Below are 16,072 nucleotides of genomic sequence, written 5' to 3'. Positions count from 1 at the left end.
CAAAGAGGGTTGATTTACCATTATTTGACTCATGTTAATTATATCTAAAAAAAATTATTTTATCAAACACAGTTACAAATAACATGTTAAAATATTGATAGTTAAATTGTATAATCTATTATATACAAAGTTAATAAAATGAAAAATAAAATAAGAAAACAAGTGATTAAAACAACATACCAAAATATACAAAAATTACTTCAATCCGTTAAATTTTTCAAAACAGTCCATTCAATTTTTCAAACAGTGCGTCAATAGTTAGACTGCTGCTGAGCATTTCAAAACCATCCTTGTATATGTGAATAATAATGAAATTCTAAATAAATAAACAGAAACATTTCAGTAATAAACAAAAAGCTGCATGATAACCAAATCAAATAATAAATATGCTCTTCTAGTGTGTAAGCTAATGAAAATGATAAATGCAAAATAAAATAATCCATCTGTGCATATTGGAAACACAAATTACCAAATAAACACAAACAAAACAGAGATGAAACAACTCAGAAGCAAAAGACCTTGGCTTTGAATATTTGTTGGTATAAAATCTGAAAGAGAAGCTGCATTCAATCATTCATATTTTTTACTTGGCTTCTTCAGCATTTTCCCCCTTTTGTGGCTGGATGCTTTTTATCTCAATTGGTGGTGTGGTTTCAATTACCTTTTCAATAACAGGAGCTGAAGTTGGGGTTGGTTCAGATATTTCTAACTCTGTTATTTCCACAGATTTTTCACTCACTGAAGGCTCCAAAGATTTTTCTGTAACTACTGTTACTTGTTTGATCTCTTCAGGCTCCAATGATTTCTGGCTCAATATGGTTGTTTGTGCATCTGTCGCTATGTTTTCTTTATTTTCAGCATTCTCCTCTTGTTTTTCTGTAGGCTCCAAAGATGTTTCTGTTACTTGTTTGATCTCTTCAGGCTCCAATGATTTTTTGGTCAATAAGGTTGCTCCTGCATCTGCAAATTTCTCACCTGTCACAACGTTTCCTTCCTTTTCTGCATTCTCCACAGGTTTCTCTTCTTGCACAGGTTTCTTTTCTTGCACAGGTTTCTCTTCTTGCTTTCCTGTATTTTCCACAGGTTTTTTTTCCTCTTGTTTCTCTGCCTCAATAGCTATTTCAGTCTTTAATTGTTCCACTTCGGCTACCTCCACCGCGTCTGATTGCTGCACTTCCTCTCTAGGATTTAGAGTCACTGATCGTTCTACGATTATTGGATTTTGTGGCTTTTCAATATCCCCTGATTCTTGTTTCCCTGGGTTTGTTGTTACCTCTGATTCTGTCAACTCATTTGCTTGTTCATTCTGCAAATTACACAATATACTTCAACTACTAAACGTAAAAGGCAGAATTTTGCACCATGATTTATCAGTTTAGTCCCTATTCGAATTGGGAAGGATTCTTAAAGGGATAAAGGTCTTCGAAAAACAATTATATATGTAACATTGCTTGCTTCTGTTTCGAAACCATAAATTAAGGGTCAGATTATGCCACAAATTGAATTACAAAAAGTTTAATATACCAAAATTGAAGTAAAGTGAGCTAAATGATAAACTGTGCCAAGTATAGGAGACAAATGTGTGAAAACTGAAGTGAAAATACCAATTTCACAAATTTAACCAAGTAGAAGGGCCAAATATTGCTTTTTTACCCCAACATTTTCCTTAATTCTTGTAAACATATATACACACTTTCCTTAACTTGTGCAATGAAATTCTACCTGCAACTCTATTATTTGTAGAATATATGAATTTGACGGTAATTTTCCCTAGAATAGAAAGTATATAATTGAAAATCAGAATCAAATAATATAGATTCTGCTTCGAAAAATAGCAGTATAATAATAATAATAATAATAATGTGGTGGGACACAATAATTACTAAAATAGCGAAAGAAAACAAGACAACCATGTCAACAGATACACTACAAAACACAACAGTTTTCAACAACCACATTGATGTTTATTAATTAATTGGGTTCGAAACAAATAATTACGTCCAAACAACCTTTTACTCAACATTTAGATCTACATTACATTACATTCATTCAAATCTGTTATCCTTTCCACTTTATAAGATTAGAGGGTTCTTTTCTCAGCCACTAAACGACGAATAGGCAGAAGCCAACAAAATATAAAATGAATGTTTTCAGAAAAATAAAATTGAGAAATTGTATCCAGGGATGAGAAAGATTCAAAGCAATGACTCTGTCCAAGATTCCCTTATAGGATGATACTGAATTTTCAGTGGACAGATAGAATCTGTAAACTTTATATCAAATCCAAACAAACCAAAATCTGCAAACTTGCAAGATAGACAAATAAAAAGACAACTCTGCTACTTTTTCAAAATTTGCAAATAACTATAGTAAATTAATACAATTTTCCCCAAATTATTAAACATTTTTATATGTATATGATGCATTTCCTAGCTTTTATTCATTTTACATTCTCTTGGTCAAATGCACAACAGATAAACATACAGAAAATGTCAATCCAATAAAATGAAAGGAAAGCTGAAATGTCCACACCTAAAATTAAAGACTAATTGAATTTTAAAGAAAAATCAACAACAACTAAACATAATTAATTACATAAATAATTTATTTTCATCGTCTCTTGAGTTTCTGTTTATGCAAAAAAATAACCTAATTATGAGAAAAGTAATAATAGAATTACCTCCTTAAACAAATTACTGAGAGATGGACGTTTGGTATCAATTTCAATTTGGTCAGCATCATCAACAATCTCCGTGACCTTATCTACAGTCTTTTCCTTTTCTGTAATTTCTTCATTTGAAACAGGAAGAATATTTTCCGCCTTAACAGCCGCCGACACCTCGGCCGCCACGGCAACGGCCTCCTTCTCAGGGTCAGGAGGAAGAACTGGAGCTATATCGCCATCCTTAGCCACCTTGGGCTTGGTCGCGCAAGCTCCCATGTTTTAGAAACTCTATCGCTTTCTTAAGTCTTTTTGTTTGATTGACACAAATTAGGAAAGGAGAAGAAAAGTTGGAGAAATAGAGGAAGAAATTAGATAGGAAAGAATTTATTGTTGTTTCCTTCCGACATTCGTTCTGTGGTAAAGGAGATGGATATTCATATTCATATATTTATAGAAACAAGAATGGACAGACTACCCTCACACAAATACACCCCTCCTACTCCTTACTGCCTCTCTAATACACATCAAACCTATGATTATAACATTTAATTATACTAAAAAACGTTACTATTAATCTATATTTGGAATTATATATTTTACGCCTTAAAATAATAAACTTTTTACAATTTTTCTATACTTATATTCTACCTATGAAAAACTGTTTTCATACTCTTAAAAATAAAAATTCGAACAAATGTGAAATAAATAACAATCTATTTATCGAATTTTATGTTCAAAACTGATTTTTATGAGCATCAAAAATTTAATACGATCAAAAAAAATAAGGGGATCCTTTATCTCCTTACTTGTTTATTCTTTGTGCAGAGGTTTTCTCCAAGCTTCTATATCGTGCTGAATCGGATGGTATGATTCATGGTTGTCGTATCCACAGAAGAGCTCCAGCCGTGTCCCACCTACTCTTTGCTGATGATTCCTTTCTGTTCTTTAATGCTACTAAAGAGGAGACTAAAGTGGTCATGGACATTCTTAAAAGATATAAAAAGACTTCTGGGCAAGCTATCAATTTACAAAAGTCTGGAATCTTTTTTAGTCCAATGTAAATGTTGACCTGCGATTTGAGATTAAAGCACTTCTGAATGTAAGTCTTCCTCTTGACACTGGTAAATATTTGGGGCTGCCTTCCTTGATTGGGCGGTCCAAAGCGGCTATCTTTAGTTTCCTTAAAGAGCGTCTGAGAAAGCGGTTTAACAGTTGGGGGACCAAGTTCTTATCTTGTGTTGGTCGCGATATTCTTCTTAAATCTATTGCACAAGCGATCCCCACCTATTGTATGAGTGCTTTTCTACTCCCTAGATCATTGTGTGATGAACTTCAGCATATGATGAACTCATTCTGGTGGGGTATGAAAGGTGATGGCAAAAGAGGAATTCACTGGTTTGACTGGAATCATTTATGTGGTACCCGAGAAAGCGGAGGTTTGGGATATAAAGATCTTTTTTCATTTAACCTCTCTTTGTTGGGGAAGCAATGATGGAATTTCATACACATCCCTGATACTTTGGTAAGTCGTATTTTTTAAGCTAAATATTTTCCACAGGAGAACTTTCTTTCCTCTAAACTGGGTTCTAATCCCAGCTATGTTTGGAGGAGTACTTGGGCTTCGCGTGATATTCTGAGTTTGGGATTAAGATGGAGAGTGGGTACTGGTGAATTTTTTTTTTTCTTGGAATGACCCTTGGCTTATCCGTGATAGTGGGTATATTCCTAGCCAAGGGGCTGATTCTAGTTTGCTGACTGAAAGGGTCTCGGATTACATCATTCAAGCGGAACGTCATTGGGATCGGGACAAAGTGAACTCTAAATTTAATGTTGTGGAGGCTCAAATGATTAATGAGATGGTTTTGCAATTTATTCCGAGGGAAGATAAACTGATTTGGCATCATTCTAAAAATGGGTGTTACTCATCTAAATCTGGTTACAAAGCTTATGAGGCTAGGTACCGTGGTCGAATTGCTGTTCAGGGTTGGGACAAACTTTGGGAGTTGCAGGTTCCCCCCAAAATCAAATTCTTTGTGTGGAAAGCTGTGAAAAATTGCCTCCCTACTCGGATGAGACTTCAAGGCAAAGGTATGGAAGTATCTTTATCTTGTTTATTTTGTGGTGAGGAGGTCGAACACACATGGCATTTATTTGTAGATTGCCCTTTTGCCGAGGACTGTTGGCGTGCGGCTGGGATTTCCATGCCTTGGGATAGTTCTACTGAGTTTGGAGATTATATGTTAATGTTATGTAGTAGCAGATCATCCCAGTGGCTGGTTAAAATGGCAACAGTTTTATGGTGCATTTGGGGGGCCCGAAATGATCGTTTGTGGAATGGTAATCTTCAGTCAGCGGGCTCGGCTATGCAGCAGGGGCTGCTATTTCTGTCGTCTTGGCAGCAGCAACAATTTCGAGCGGGTACCATTTCTAGGACCTCTGGCGATACGATTAGGTGGATGCGTCTTGCCGCCGGTTTCATTTCGTGTGGTGTTGATGCCTCGGTGTTTCTGGATACCAATCAGTTTGGGTGGGGGGATGTTCTACGAGATGACTGAGGTCAGTTTATTGCGTGCTCCAGCGGTTACGCATACGGCAAGCACTCGGTAAGGACTGTTGAAGCTCTTGCCCTTGTCAATGCTTTAAAGCTGATCTTCTATCTTGATTTGCAAAATGTTATCTTTGAAACTGATTCTAAAACTGTTGCGGACTGTGTTAATTCCGTCTCCAATGATTTCTCCGAGTTTGGTGCTATTATTTTAGATTGCAAGCATTTTTTGTCCAGTCGTACCGATTGTCGGGTGACTTTTTGTCCTAGATTAGCGAATAGAGCGGCTCACTGTGTAGCTTTGAGAGCTCTTTCCAATGCTAATTCTTTTATTACATTCATTGTTCCTGATTTTTCGGAATCTGTATTGATTTCTGAGCTTGATCCTGATTAATAAATCTTCATTTTCTCTGCAAAAAAAAAAAAAACATCAAAGACCCATTATCCTTTTTCCCTTAAATGTAAGGATAATTAAGCCTTTTTAATTTATTGTTTTTGGTTTAGGCATTTAAGGGTTTTAAACTCTATTTATGCTATTATTATTGAATGAAATTAGAATTTACTTCATTGAATGTCTAAAAGGAGGGTTTTCCTTGTGTTGTTTAGAGCACTACAACAATTCTTGATTTTTGAACACTAGAATAAGGTATGCAACCTTGTTTTACAAGGATTCTTTTCTATCAGGCCTGTATCCTTAAGTTTGCTGTTTACAACCCTATGTGTAACCAACTTAAAGTCAACTGGTTCCCAACCCTCAACATCCCATTGAAGACCTTTGTGTAATGCCAGAATTTGCACCATACATGGATCAATGATACCTGCTACAACGGAACTACAGCACGCGACAAACTCCCTCTGGCCTTTTCCCCATAATACAATCCAGACCGCACAAACCCGATGCAGGGAACACCGCCTCATCTGTGTTACATTTAAGAGCTTTGAACTTTGGAGGACACCAAACTGCAGGGGAATGAGCGGGCACAGTTTCGTGCGACGTCATTGCCACTTGACAGCACAACCATTCCGAATAAAGTTTTCTCCCTCGTGCGACCATCCCACCTCCGACGGCAGCAATTTAGATTTCCATATGTGGGCACTCCATTATTGCCAAACAATGAAAAATATCAGGCCAGTAGAAATAATATCCTCTTCACTAGCAAATGTATAGAAATAAAAATATCCAGTCGACTGCATCGTCGAACAGGCCCTCAAAAGCAGCTAGTCTAGCCAGGTTCCGACACAACATCGTATATGGGCAGGCTGCAAACAAATGTCAGCTATATCCGATGTCTAATTCACATAGACTGCACTCAATCGGTACCAAAACCTTCTTCGAACGCATCAGATACCTAAAGGGCAAACATCGGGAACAGAATTTCCATAAAAAAGGTTTAATCTTTGGGGGTAGTCGGATCTCCCACACCCGTACCCATCCCGGGATTTCGTTGCAATTATTACATGATGCATCAAGAATTATATACCCAGACTTGGACGAATATTTGTCGTTCCTGTTAAAGTTCCAAATCAAGCGATCCTCCCGGTATGGAACAACGATTTTATAAACCGCAGCAGCCTCCCCTCCCGAGAAGAGGGACCACACTTTATCATGATCCCGAGCTTTCGAACAATCGATAAACAAGTCCATCACCATGACCGTCGTTGTCCCAGGAACAACAGATGTAGCAATACCAAACTGACCATTCAAATCGATCCATAGGTCTTCCCAAATTCGAATATGGTTCCCGTCACCCACTCTCCACTTTAACCCGAGTTTCAATACCGGAATCAAACTCCAAACACTCCTCCAAATCAGACTAGGATTACTACCCAAATTTGAAGACACGAAAGTACCATTCAAAAAATATTTTACCTTGAAGATCTTACTAACCAGTGAGTTTAAAGATGACACGAATTTCCACCCTTGCTTTCGCAAAAGCACCAAATTAAATAAGTGCATGTCCCTGAATCCCATTCCACCCTGATTTTTACCTTTGCATAGCCTTGACCAATCGAACTAGTGAATATTTTGTTTCCCATCAGGCTTTGTACCCATCATAATGAGTTCATCATCTTCTGTATCATCATAAATGGATAGAGACAGTAAGAAGGTACTCATACAAAATATTGGCAAAGCTTGAGCCACAGTCTTAATAAGGACTTCCTTACCCACGCTAGATAAGAACCGGAATCCCCAACTACTAAAACGTTTCCTCAATTTGTCAATGTGAAACACATAATATTCCTCTTGGACCTCCCAATAAGAGAAGGCATGCCCAAATATTTTCCAGTATCAAGAGAATTAGACAACCCTAATAGAAACCTAATATGATTGTGAGTATCAGCACAAAGGCAATCCTTATGTTCCCTCTCCCTTAGCCGTCGTCCCTCTTTTTTTTCCGGGTAACGCTCTTAGTTCGTGGAACAACAGAGATTTCTTCTTCAGTGTAGTAATTTCCTAAATCGGTGACACAAAGCCAATGTTGATTACTTCAGCTAATGTTCAACGGATATGCGCAACAAGAGATAAGTCTAAATCCGTTGATTTATTTATTGATAGATTCGGGTTTATTACTCATCTCTTAGAAGTTAAAGAAATCCATTATGTCTATTAGAGAGCCTTCAACAACGGTTTGAGACTTTGGATTTGTGGAAAGTATTGAAATTTCATTTATTATACAATTCAAAATTATTTGTTTTATGGATTTTTTTAGATTAGTTATTCCTTTCATAAATTTTGCACCGGTTCTAATTTGAATTTATTTAGGTTTTATTTTTTTTATTGTATATTTTTGTAAGGAAAAAGTATAAAAATAAATCTTATGGTTACACATGTTTTCGATCGGTACCTTTGTGGTTTAAAAATTTACAAAATGGTATTTTGAAGTTTATTCCGTTAGCAAATACAGGTCAAATTGACTAACGGTATTAAAAAAAATCAAAGAAAAAAGAGTTAATTTTACCCTATATTTATTTATTTTATAAATTAACTCCTTTATTATCTAATTATCACAAACAAACCTCAAAATAAAAAATAAAAATCAATTATAATATTTTTTTTATCTCTCTTTAATTTCTTATTTTTCCTCTATTTTCTCCTTCTTTCTTTTTATTAATTTTTTTCTTTCTAATCAAAAATTGAAAACCAGAACCGACTAAAACACGGGCATGGCTTAGTGAGAAACCATCTTTGGAGACCTGATCATCTTCTTTAAGAGAAGATGCAGATTTAGCAGTAGCTCCTTTATACTTTGGGTCATAATTGAAATCAGATGACCTAAGATAATACATATATCAATGGTAAGTGACCAAAATTAATTTCAATTTCCCACAAAAAAATAAATAGAGATTTATTGTTTTCATTCCATCTACTTTATTAAACAATTCTTCTGTTCTTCAGGCGAAGGACAAGCCCATCACAAGAAAACCATCTCTTTCGGGAATTTTATCAGTCACCTTCAAAGCATCTATTTCGATTATCAGAAAGTAAGTTCTAGACACAATTCTGAAAATCAATTGCGGATAAGAACGATCAAAGCGACTGAGTTTTAATTGGAATTTGAAATCAGAATGAAAAGAAAAACACTTATGAGTAATATAAATTGCAAAATCAAAGGATTTACATTTTTTTTTTATAAACCCAAAGGATTTACAATTAATAAAGAGAAGAGAGGAGAAAAAAATAAGAAATTAAAAAAGATAGAAAAGATGGTGTAATTGATTTTTATTTTTTATTTTAAGTTTATTTATGATAATTAAATAATAAGGGGATTAATTTATAAAATTAATAAATATAAGGATAAAATTAATTTGTTTCCCTTTAACTTTTAACTTTTTTTAACACTATTAATCAATTTGGTATATGTTTGCTAACGGAATAAACTTCAAAGTACAATTTTATAAATTTTTAAACCATAATAGTACCGATCGAAAACAAGTGTAAATACAAAGTTTATTTTTGTATTTTTTTTTAATTGAATGATATATATATTTATAAAAGAATTAAAAAAATACGTGTTGCCCAAATACATGGACGCATATATAATATATTGCGTATCTAATCCTATTACTACTAAAATAGTCATTCCCTTTTTCTTTTTCTTTTTCTTTTTGGAAAAAAAAAGTCACTCCCTATTATGATATGGATAGCATGTTCATGTTCATAATATATAGTACATGTTTTTTCTTTTTGAAATTCTAAATAGTGGTAGACATGTTTACATGATGATTTGAAGGGTTTTTTTAATAAAATTTCATCAAATGTTTTTTTTTGGCCAAATTTATTTTCTGTTCATCAAATGTTTTAGAAAACTACAAATTTAGTTCTAATATATATAAGAAATATTATAAATTTAATTATAATATTTTCAATACTAATTTTAGCTTTATATTACTAAAATTTTGAAAATGTTGTTTTGATTATAATTTAATTGTCACAACGGACCTTTCAAACATTAATTATGTCTAAGATATTTAGTGTGTTAACAACTAAGTCTATAGTATATAAGTTAATTATATTTTTTTTAGTGAATTACTATACCCAGCCTCAAATTCCCACCCCTAGCCCCGTGAAAAGACCGAAATACCCTTTAGACAATTTTTAGAATTCTCAAATCCTCTCAAATAACCTAAACTCTCTTTAATCTAATCCGGACTAATTTATCAATAAAAACATGGATCAGTAAAGGAAATGGACCTATGATACGTATTTCCATTTGATTTTGATGTTTTTTTTGCATCGGATTTTGCTGTTATTCAAAATCGAAATCGGGACATGGGGCGTGTGGAGATCACGCCGTCACCTCTGGTGCGGCGTATGAACATCACGCCGCATCACAGGTGAAGGCGTGATAGCTTCACGCCCCACCACAGGTGACGGCGTGATATTCATACACCGTCACCTGTGGTGAGGCGTGATGTTCATACGCCCTCACATTGGTGATGACGTGATGCCCATACGCCCGTGTGGCGTATGGGCAATTTTTTTTTAATTTAATTGAATTTAATTAATTTTTTTTATTTTTAATTTGTTTAATTTAGTTTAACTAAATTTTTATAATGTAAATTTAATTTGTTTAAGTTTAGTTGTTGTAAATTTTATTTTGTTTAACTAAATTTTTATTTTGCTAATTTATTTTGTTAATTTTAGTTAATATTTATTCACGAACTTATATTATTGTTACGTGTTTTAATTAAAATTGTATGTTATTTACATGTTTTAATTAAATTGTGTAGTTTGAACACGTAACATGTATTTACGGGTTTAATTGAATAGCAGACTAAATTTTTTTGCCCTCCCGACACACGGGCGTGTGGCTATTACGCCCCACCGTGAGGTCGGGCGTGTGGCTATCACGCCTCACCATGTGGTCGGGCATGATAGCCACACGCCTCACCGTGTGGTCGGGCGTCACGCCCGACGCCCGACCACACGGTGAGGCGTGTGTCGGAAAGGCAAAAAAAAGAGGCTTTTTCCACCCAAAACCAATGAAAGGGCATTTTCGTCCTTTCACGGGGCTAAGGGTGGTAATTTGTGGCTAAGTATAACAATACCCTTTTTTATCAAATTGTCCAAAATGTTTACTGTGTTACTAATATAACTAACAAATAACTAAAAAAAAATACAAAATTAATCCGTTTATCGATAAACTCGTTTAGACTGTCTAGTGTGACAGTTAAATAATAGTTAAACCAGCTTATTTAAATTTTAAGTAATGTAAAATTAAAATTAATCTTATTTAAAAATGTTATGATTAAATTTATATAATTTCACCAGCATAAATCAAATCAATACTTTTTAAAGATAAATTTTACTTTTATCATTTTTGAGAGTCTTGCTCTTGTAATTCCAACCACAAAATAGTTAAGATCAAGCTTGGGGGGTTAAAAGAGGCAGTTTTATTTTTTTTATAAAGTTGAAACATTGATTCTATACTAGTGTGATCAACACTTTGAAGGAGTTGGAGAGTTTCCTTGTACCAAACTTATAAGAGATATCGGAGAATAAAATTAAGGAATTAATTAAATGGGAACAGTTGTGACAGAGAGACAGGGTGTAATTCTCGGAAAACAAGAGATATAGGGAGTGAATGGTGTTTGTTTATTAAGTGTGGGGTTTAATTAGGTATATACAGGTACGCCAATGGGAGAGACGGCAAAAACAACTTCCAATCTGCTGTACTAATCATGAATCATCATCACTTCCTTCCATTAAAAAAACACACCAAATTTTATGAGAATATGCCTTTTTTACAAAACTATGTATGTATTACTTGTTTCCAATATATAAGTTGATTCGCCTCCTAAACTTTCAAATGACCTCAACTTACATAAAATGTTCAGTTAACCCTTTTAACTTGTGTAAAATGTAATCAATTAATCACTCGGATGCAAAAAAAAAAAAAAAAAACTAAATGTGGAATATATATTGCATGCGTTTTAGAATGTTATTACATAATTCACAGAATAGATTAAAAAGAAAGTTCTTACTTGTTCACTATAAAACTTTTTACCCCGACTTTGATCGTTTTACTCTTTCTAAGACGCGTGCAATACATAATTCGCGTTTAACTTACTTTTTTGCAACTGAGTGATTAATTGATTACATTTTATGCAAGTTCAGGGGGCTAACTGAACATTTTATGTATTTTGAAGGAGCTATCGCTACACTTTGAGAAAGTTCAAGGGTCAATTAAGCTTTTTGAACAAATTCATAGAGCAAATGATATATTAAACCTATATACAGGTTTTCATACATTGATAAACATTTCCTGTGCAATAATGTCGTTATTGCACAAGAAATGGTTCATTCGATGAAAGTTAAAAAGGTAAGCGCGACATTGTGGCTTTAAAACTTGATCTGGAGAAAGCCTATGATCGGCTTAACTAGAGTTTTCTTCTTGAGAGTCTGAAGAGAGCTAGGATACCGGAGAATTGGAGGAGGTTAATTGAGGTTTGTATTACTTCTCCAGTGTTTCAAGTTATGATAAATGGGGATATGTCCGAGGAATTTACTCCTACCCGGGGTATTCGTAAGGGTGACCCTATGAGCCCTTTCTTGTTCATTATTACTATGGAGAGGTTGACTCACCTTATACAGGAGGCTGTGATAACTGGGAGTTTTCATCATGTTTCCATTAACAAGTTTTGCCCCCCGGTGACGCATTTATTTTTTGCGGATGATGTGATGATGTTTGTCGAGGGAAGTGAGGATCAAATTGGGGTGATTATAGATATCCTCAATTGCTTTTGCTCTGCCTCTGGACAAAAACTTAATATCCAAAAATCGCGGATGTTGTGTTCTAATAATATGGATCAGGGTGTCTGTAAACAGCTGAGTGAGTTGTCGGACATTCCTCTTACTAAATCTTTGGGCAACTACCTGGGGATTCCTCTCCATAGTGATAGAGTATCTAAGGCGTCTTTCAAGGATGTTTTTGATAAAAATAATTGTAAGAGTGCTAATTGGAAGGCAAGATCACTTTCTCTTGCGGGTCGTCTTACTTTGATTCAGTCAGTGAACTATGCGTCACCCAATCATATTATGCAAGCTTGTCGTCTTCCTGAACCAGTTCTCAACGGCTTAGATAAAATCAATTGGCGCTTCCTGTGGGGGGACTCGGTGTAGGGAAGGAAAATTCATCTTGTTCCTTGGAAGGAGGGCTGCCAACCTAAAGATATGGGTGGCATTGGTATTAGACAGATTAGGGATAATAACAAAGTGTTGTTAATGAAACTCCTTTGGAGGATGTGGCAATCTTCGTCTGCTCTGTGGGTTCGGCTCCTGTGCGGGAAATATAGCAATGATAGGATTTTTGGGGGGCAAAAAGAAAAAGTTCAGGTCTGTTCCTTTTTATGGAAAGGGGTTAATGCAGTTTTTTCTGAATTTTGTACTGGTATTGGTTGGTCGGTTGGCAATGGTAGATCGATTAGTTTTTGGAATGATGCCTGGCTTGGGAAGCGGCCTTTATTAGAGATTTGTACTTTTCCTCCGCCTCCTGAGGTCCGAAATTGGAGAATTGCGGATGTTGTGACTGAGGAGGGAGAGTGGGATTGGTCTAAATTTGATCGTTTCTTCAGTCTCGAAATGCTCCTGAGAATCCGGGGAGTTAAAGTTAGCAGTATGGAGGAAGATGGAGATACTCGTTGTTGGTCGTTTACTAATAATGGTGCTTATTCTTATAAATCTGCTTTTGAGGCCTTTAATCACAATTTGGATGTTCCTCCTTCAAACATGTAGAAAGGTATTTGGTCCTTGAAGGTTCCTTATCGTATTAAGAGTTTTCTTTGGCTTTGTGCTAAGAATAGGCTTCTAACGAATGTTGAAAGGAAAAGACGACATTTGGTGGACTCTGATGCTTGTAGTAGATGTAAAGCTCATGCGAAAACCAGTTGCCATGTTCTTAGAGATTGTGCTGGAAGTAAGGTCGTATGGAGGAAAGTTCTGTCTGAGCAGTGTCTTTTTGCCTTCTTTTCCTATTCAGAACAAGACTGGTTTAGGGAGGGTGTTGAAGAGAAGTTGTTGGCTGAGCTCAAACATGGAGTAATTCTATTTGCTGTGGTCTGCCACCAAATTTGACATTGGAGGAATTTTGAGATATTTGGAGAAGGAGCGGTTGTCATTTCTAATTTATTGGCTTTCTTCTTCAGAAAAGTTAATTCAATAATTGAGAGTTTCAAGGTTGATAGTTTAGCAGGTTCTATCCAAAAGACGGTTGTTCATCTGATAGGCTGGGATAGACTGGTAAAGTTGAACACCGATGGGTCGCGTAAAGAGGATGAAAGAATTGTTGTCGGCAGTGTATTGAGAGATGCAGAAGGTGCTTGGTTGTCAGGTTTTGCTCAGAATCTGGGTTTGGGCTCCTCTTTTATTGCTGAGCTCTGGGGTATCTTTTCTAGGCTTAGGGTGGCAAAGGATCTGGGGATTAGGAGGCTGCTAGTGGAGTCAGACAATCTCGAAGCAGTCAAGATGATTTCTGATAAAAGGGCTCTGTGTTTAGGGAGCCAGAATTTAGTTAAAGCAATTAGAAGGATTTGCTCCTTTTTCGATTTTATCAACTTTTGCCATGTTTTCAGGGAGAAGAATCGGGTGGCAGATCGACTTGCTGCTGAGGGCCATGAGAGGGCTTTGGGCATCTCTATTTTCTCTTCTCCTCCTGATTTCATGTTATCTTTGCTTTCTAAAGATATTGTAGGGGTTAGCTTTCCTAGGCTAATCCCGAGTTAATTTGTTGTGGTGTTTGGTTTATCTTTACTTTCTTTTCCCTACCAAAAAATAAATAAACATTTTTCAAAAAAATAAAAATAAAAATAAATGCTACCCCTAATAAATATTCTATATCATATTCTTAGAGAACATCCCTAACACATGGATCGATGCTCTCCTTACAATCTGAATAACTCGTAAAGACCATCCGATCTGAGCTAAGGAATATCCCTGAAGATACTTAAAGTGTCATCTAGCCACGTCAACAATATTCACCGGTCGGTCCAGAATCAGAACAATGAAGGAATGAGAGTCTTGGATCTTGTGAGACGGTTACACAAAGGACATATGCCATATGGCAGGACGCACCACCCGATGTTATAACGGTTTAGAGACCTCGTGACCAATCAGAGGATGACACGTGTCTTATGAGTCACTAGAGCACACATTTCTCAATATTACAACAACTACTATTAATTCTACTGTACATATAGAAAATGTGAGGCACCTAAAGAGGTATATAATATCACAGTAACCAATATTCTCATTATCTTCAACCCTCCTAAAACCTTTGCTAATTTAACCATCAAAGCGGGCTCGCTACACTCAGACCCCTTTCCGACTTTCTGTTTCTCTCTTTTAGGCCACCTAGAAGATTACTAGAAAATGACATATACTGACATCAATTGGTGCGGTGAGCATGGATCTAACATGAACTCCCAACAAGTAGTGAATCTAATCACTAACACGGTCCATGGAGCTATAACTAGTTGAGTTCCATAATCGATAATCCAAGAGGAAGAGGTGGAGAAATCTTAGGGAGATTCTCCAGAGATCTATCACGACCAATGCCACTAGAAAACTTTGGACCCTCAGTGAAGGAAAATAGACAAACCTAGACGCGGCGGAAATATAAAATTTTATCTATTTTATCTATTTCCCTTTTCACAAGATTCGCTAATCGTTATTTCATATAAAGAGTGATTAAACAAGTGTACATTTTCTGATGATCAATCTACCGTTGCAAACGAAGTGCCCACAAATTTATTAACCGTATTTCACGAACAATAATCAATAAAAAAAAGAAAACGGTTAGTAATCAACCAATGAATAACAATCTAAATTGATTACCTCTAAAGGAATCGACACGAGATCAAAGAGAGAGTAAACAGAAGAGTAATTAAGACGAGTAGAATTCAGAAGAATTCTTAGCCTCAAAATCTTGTTTGACCGAAATTCATATAGGTAGGGGATTATTTATAGTCTTCCAAATATTAACCCTAATCACATTTGGTTTAATCACTTAATTACAATCAGATTCCAAATAGATTTACTAATAGATAAATAAATAAATATTATTATTATCATCTTTATCTATATCTTAATATAAATAAATAAATAAATAAATTGTAATCCTAATCTAATAAGATATTTATTTATGTTAGAGATTTAATTAATTAAAGATATAATTATATTAAATCTTCTAATTAATATTATCACATAATTAGATAATTCAACTACAACTATAATCTAATTATAATTATCAATTAATTATCTTATCCCTAATATATAGATTTTCAGCCCATATACTTCCTCTCTCTTAATTACCATTTTGTCCTCCGATTCCAAGTCCCATGTGCGACCCAATAGGTTCTTACCG

General features: G+C 35.2%; 1 protein-coding gene across 1 annotated transcript; it reads right to left on the bottom strand.

Moving 5' to 3' along the window:
• Nucleotides 1-400: 400 nt before the first annotated feature.
• Nucleotides 401-3,167, bottom strand: LOC136231176 (uncharacterized). The gene is made up of 2 exons (XM_066020483.1): nt 2,681-3,167; nt 401-1,306 (listed from the first exon to the last, which is right to left on the bottom strand). The coding sequence occupies exons 1-2, from the start codon at nt 2,939-2,941 to the stop codon at nt 584-586; spliced, it is 984 nt and encodes a 327-aa protein (XP_065876555.1). The 5' UTR covers nt 2,942-3,167; the 3' UTR covers nt 401-583.
• Between the last annotated feature and the right edge of the window lie 12,905 nt (nt 3,168-16,072).

The sequence above is a fragment of the Euphorbia lathyris genome, chromosome 5 (assembly GCF_963576675.1).
Source record: "Euphorbia lathyris chromosome 5, ddEupLath1.1, whole genome shotgun sequence".
Taxonomy (NCBI): Eukaryota; Viridiplantae; Streptophyta; class Magnoliopsida; order Malpighiales; family Euphorbiaceae; genus Euphorbia; species Euphorbia lathyris.
Note: the sequence above shows the minus strand (reverse complement) of the source record. Positions and strands in the feature narration are given on the sequence as shown.

What these genes read in the sequence shown, in the direction of transcription:
- LOC136231176 (XM_066020483.1), bottom strand. Translation starts at nt 2,941, where the DNA reads ATGGGAGCTTGCGCGACCAAGCCCAAGGTGGCTAAGGATGGCGATATA. An exon ending in TCAGTAATTTGTTTAAGGAG is followed by an intron (nt 1,307 to 2,680) that starts GTAATTCTATTA and finishes TGTAATTTGCAG; the next exon opens with AATGAACAAGCAAATGAGTT.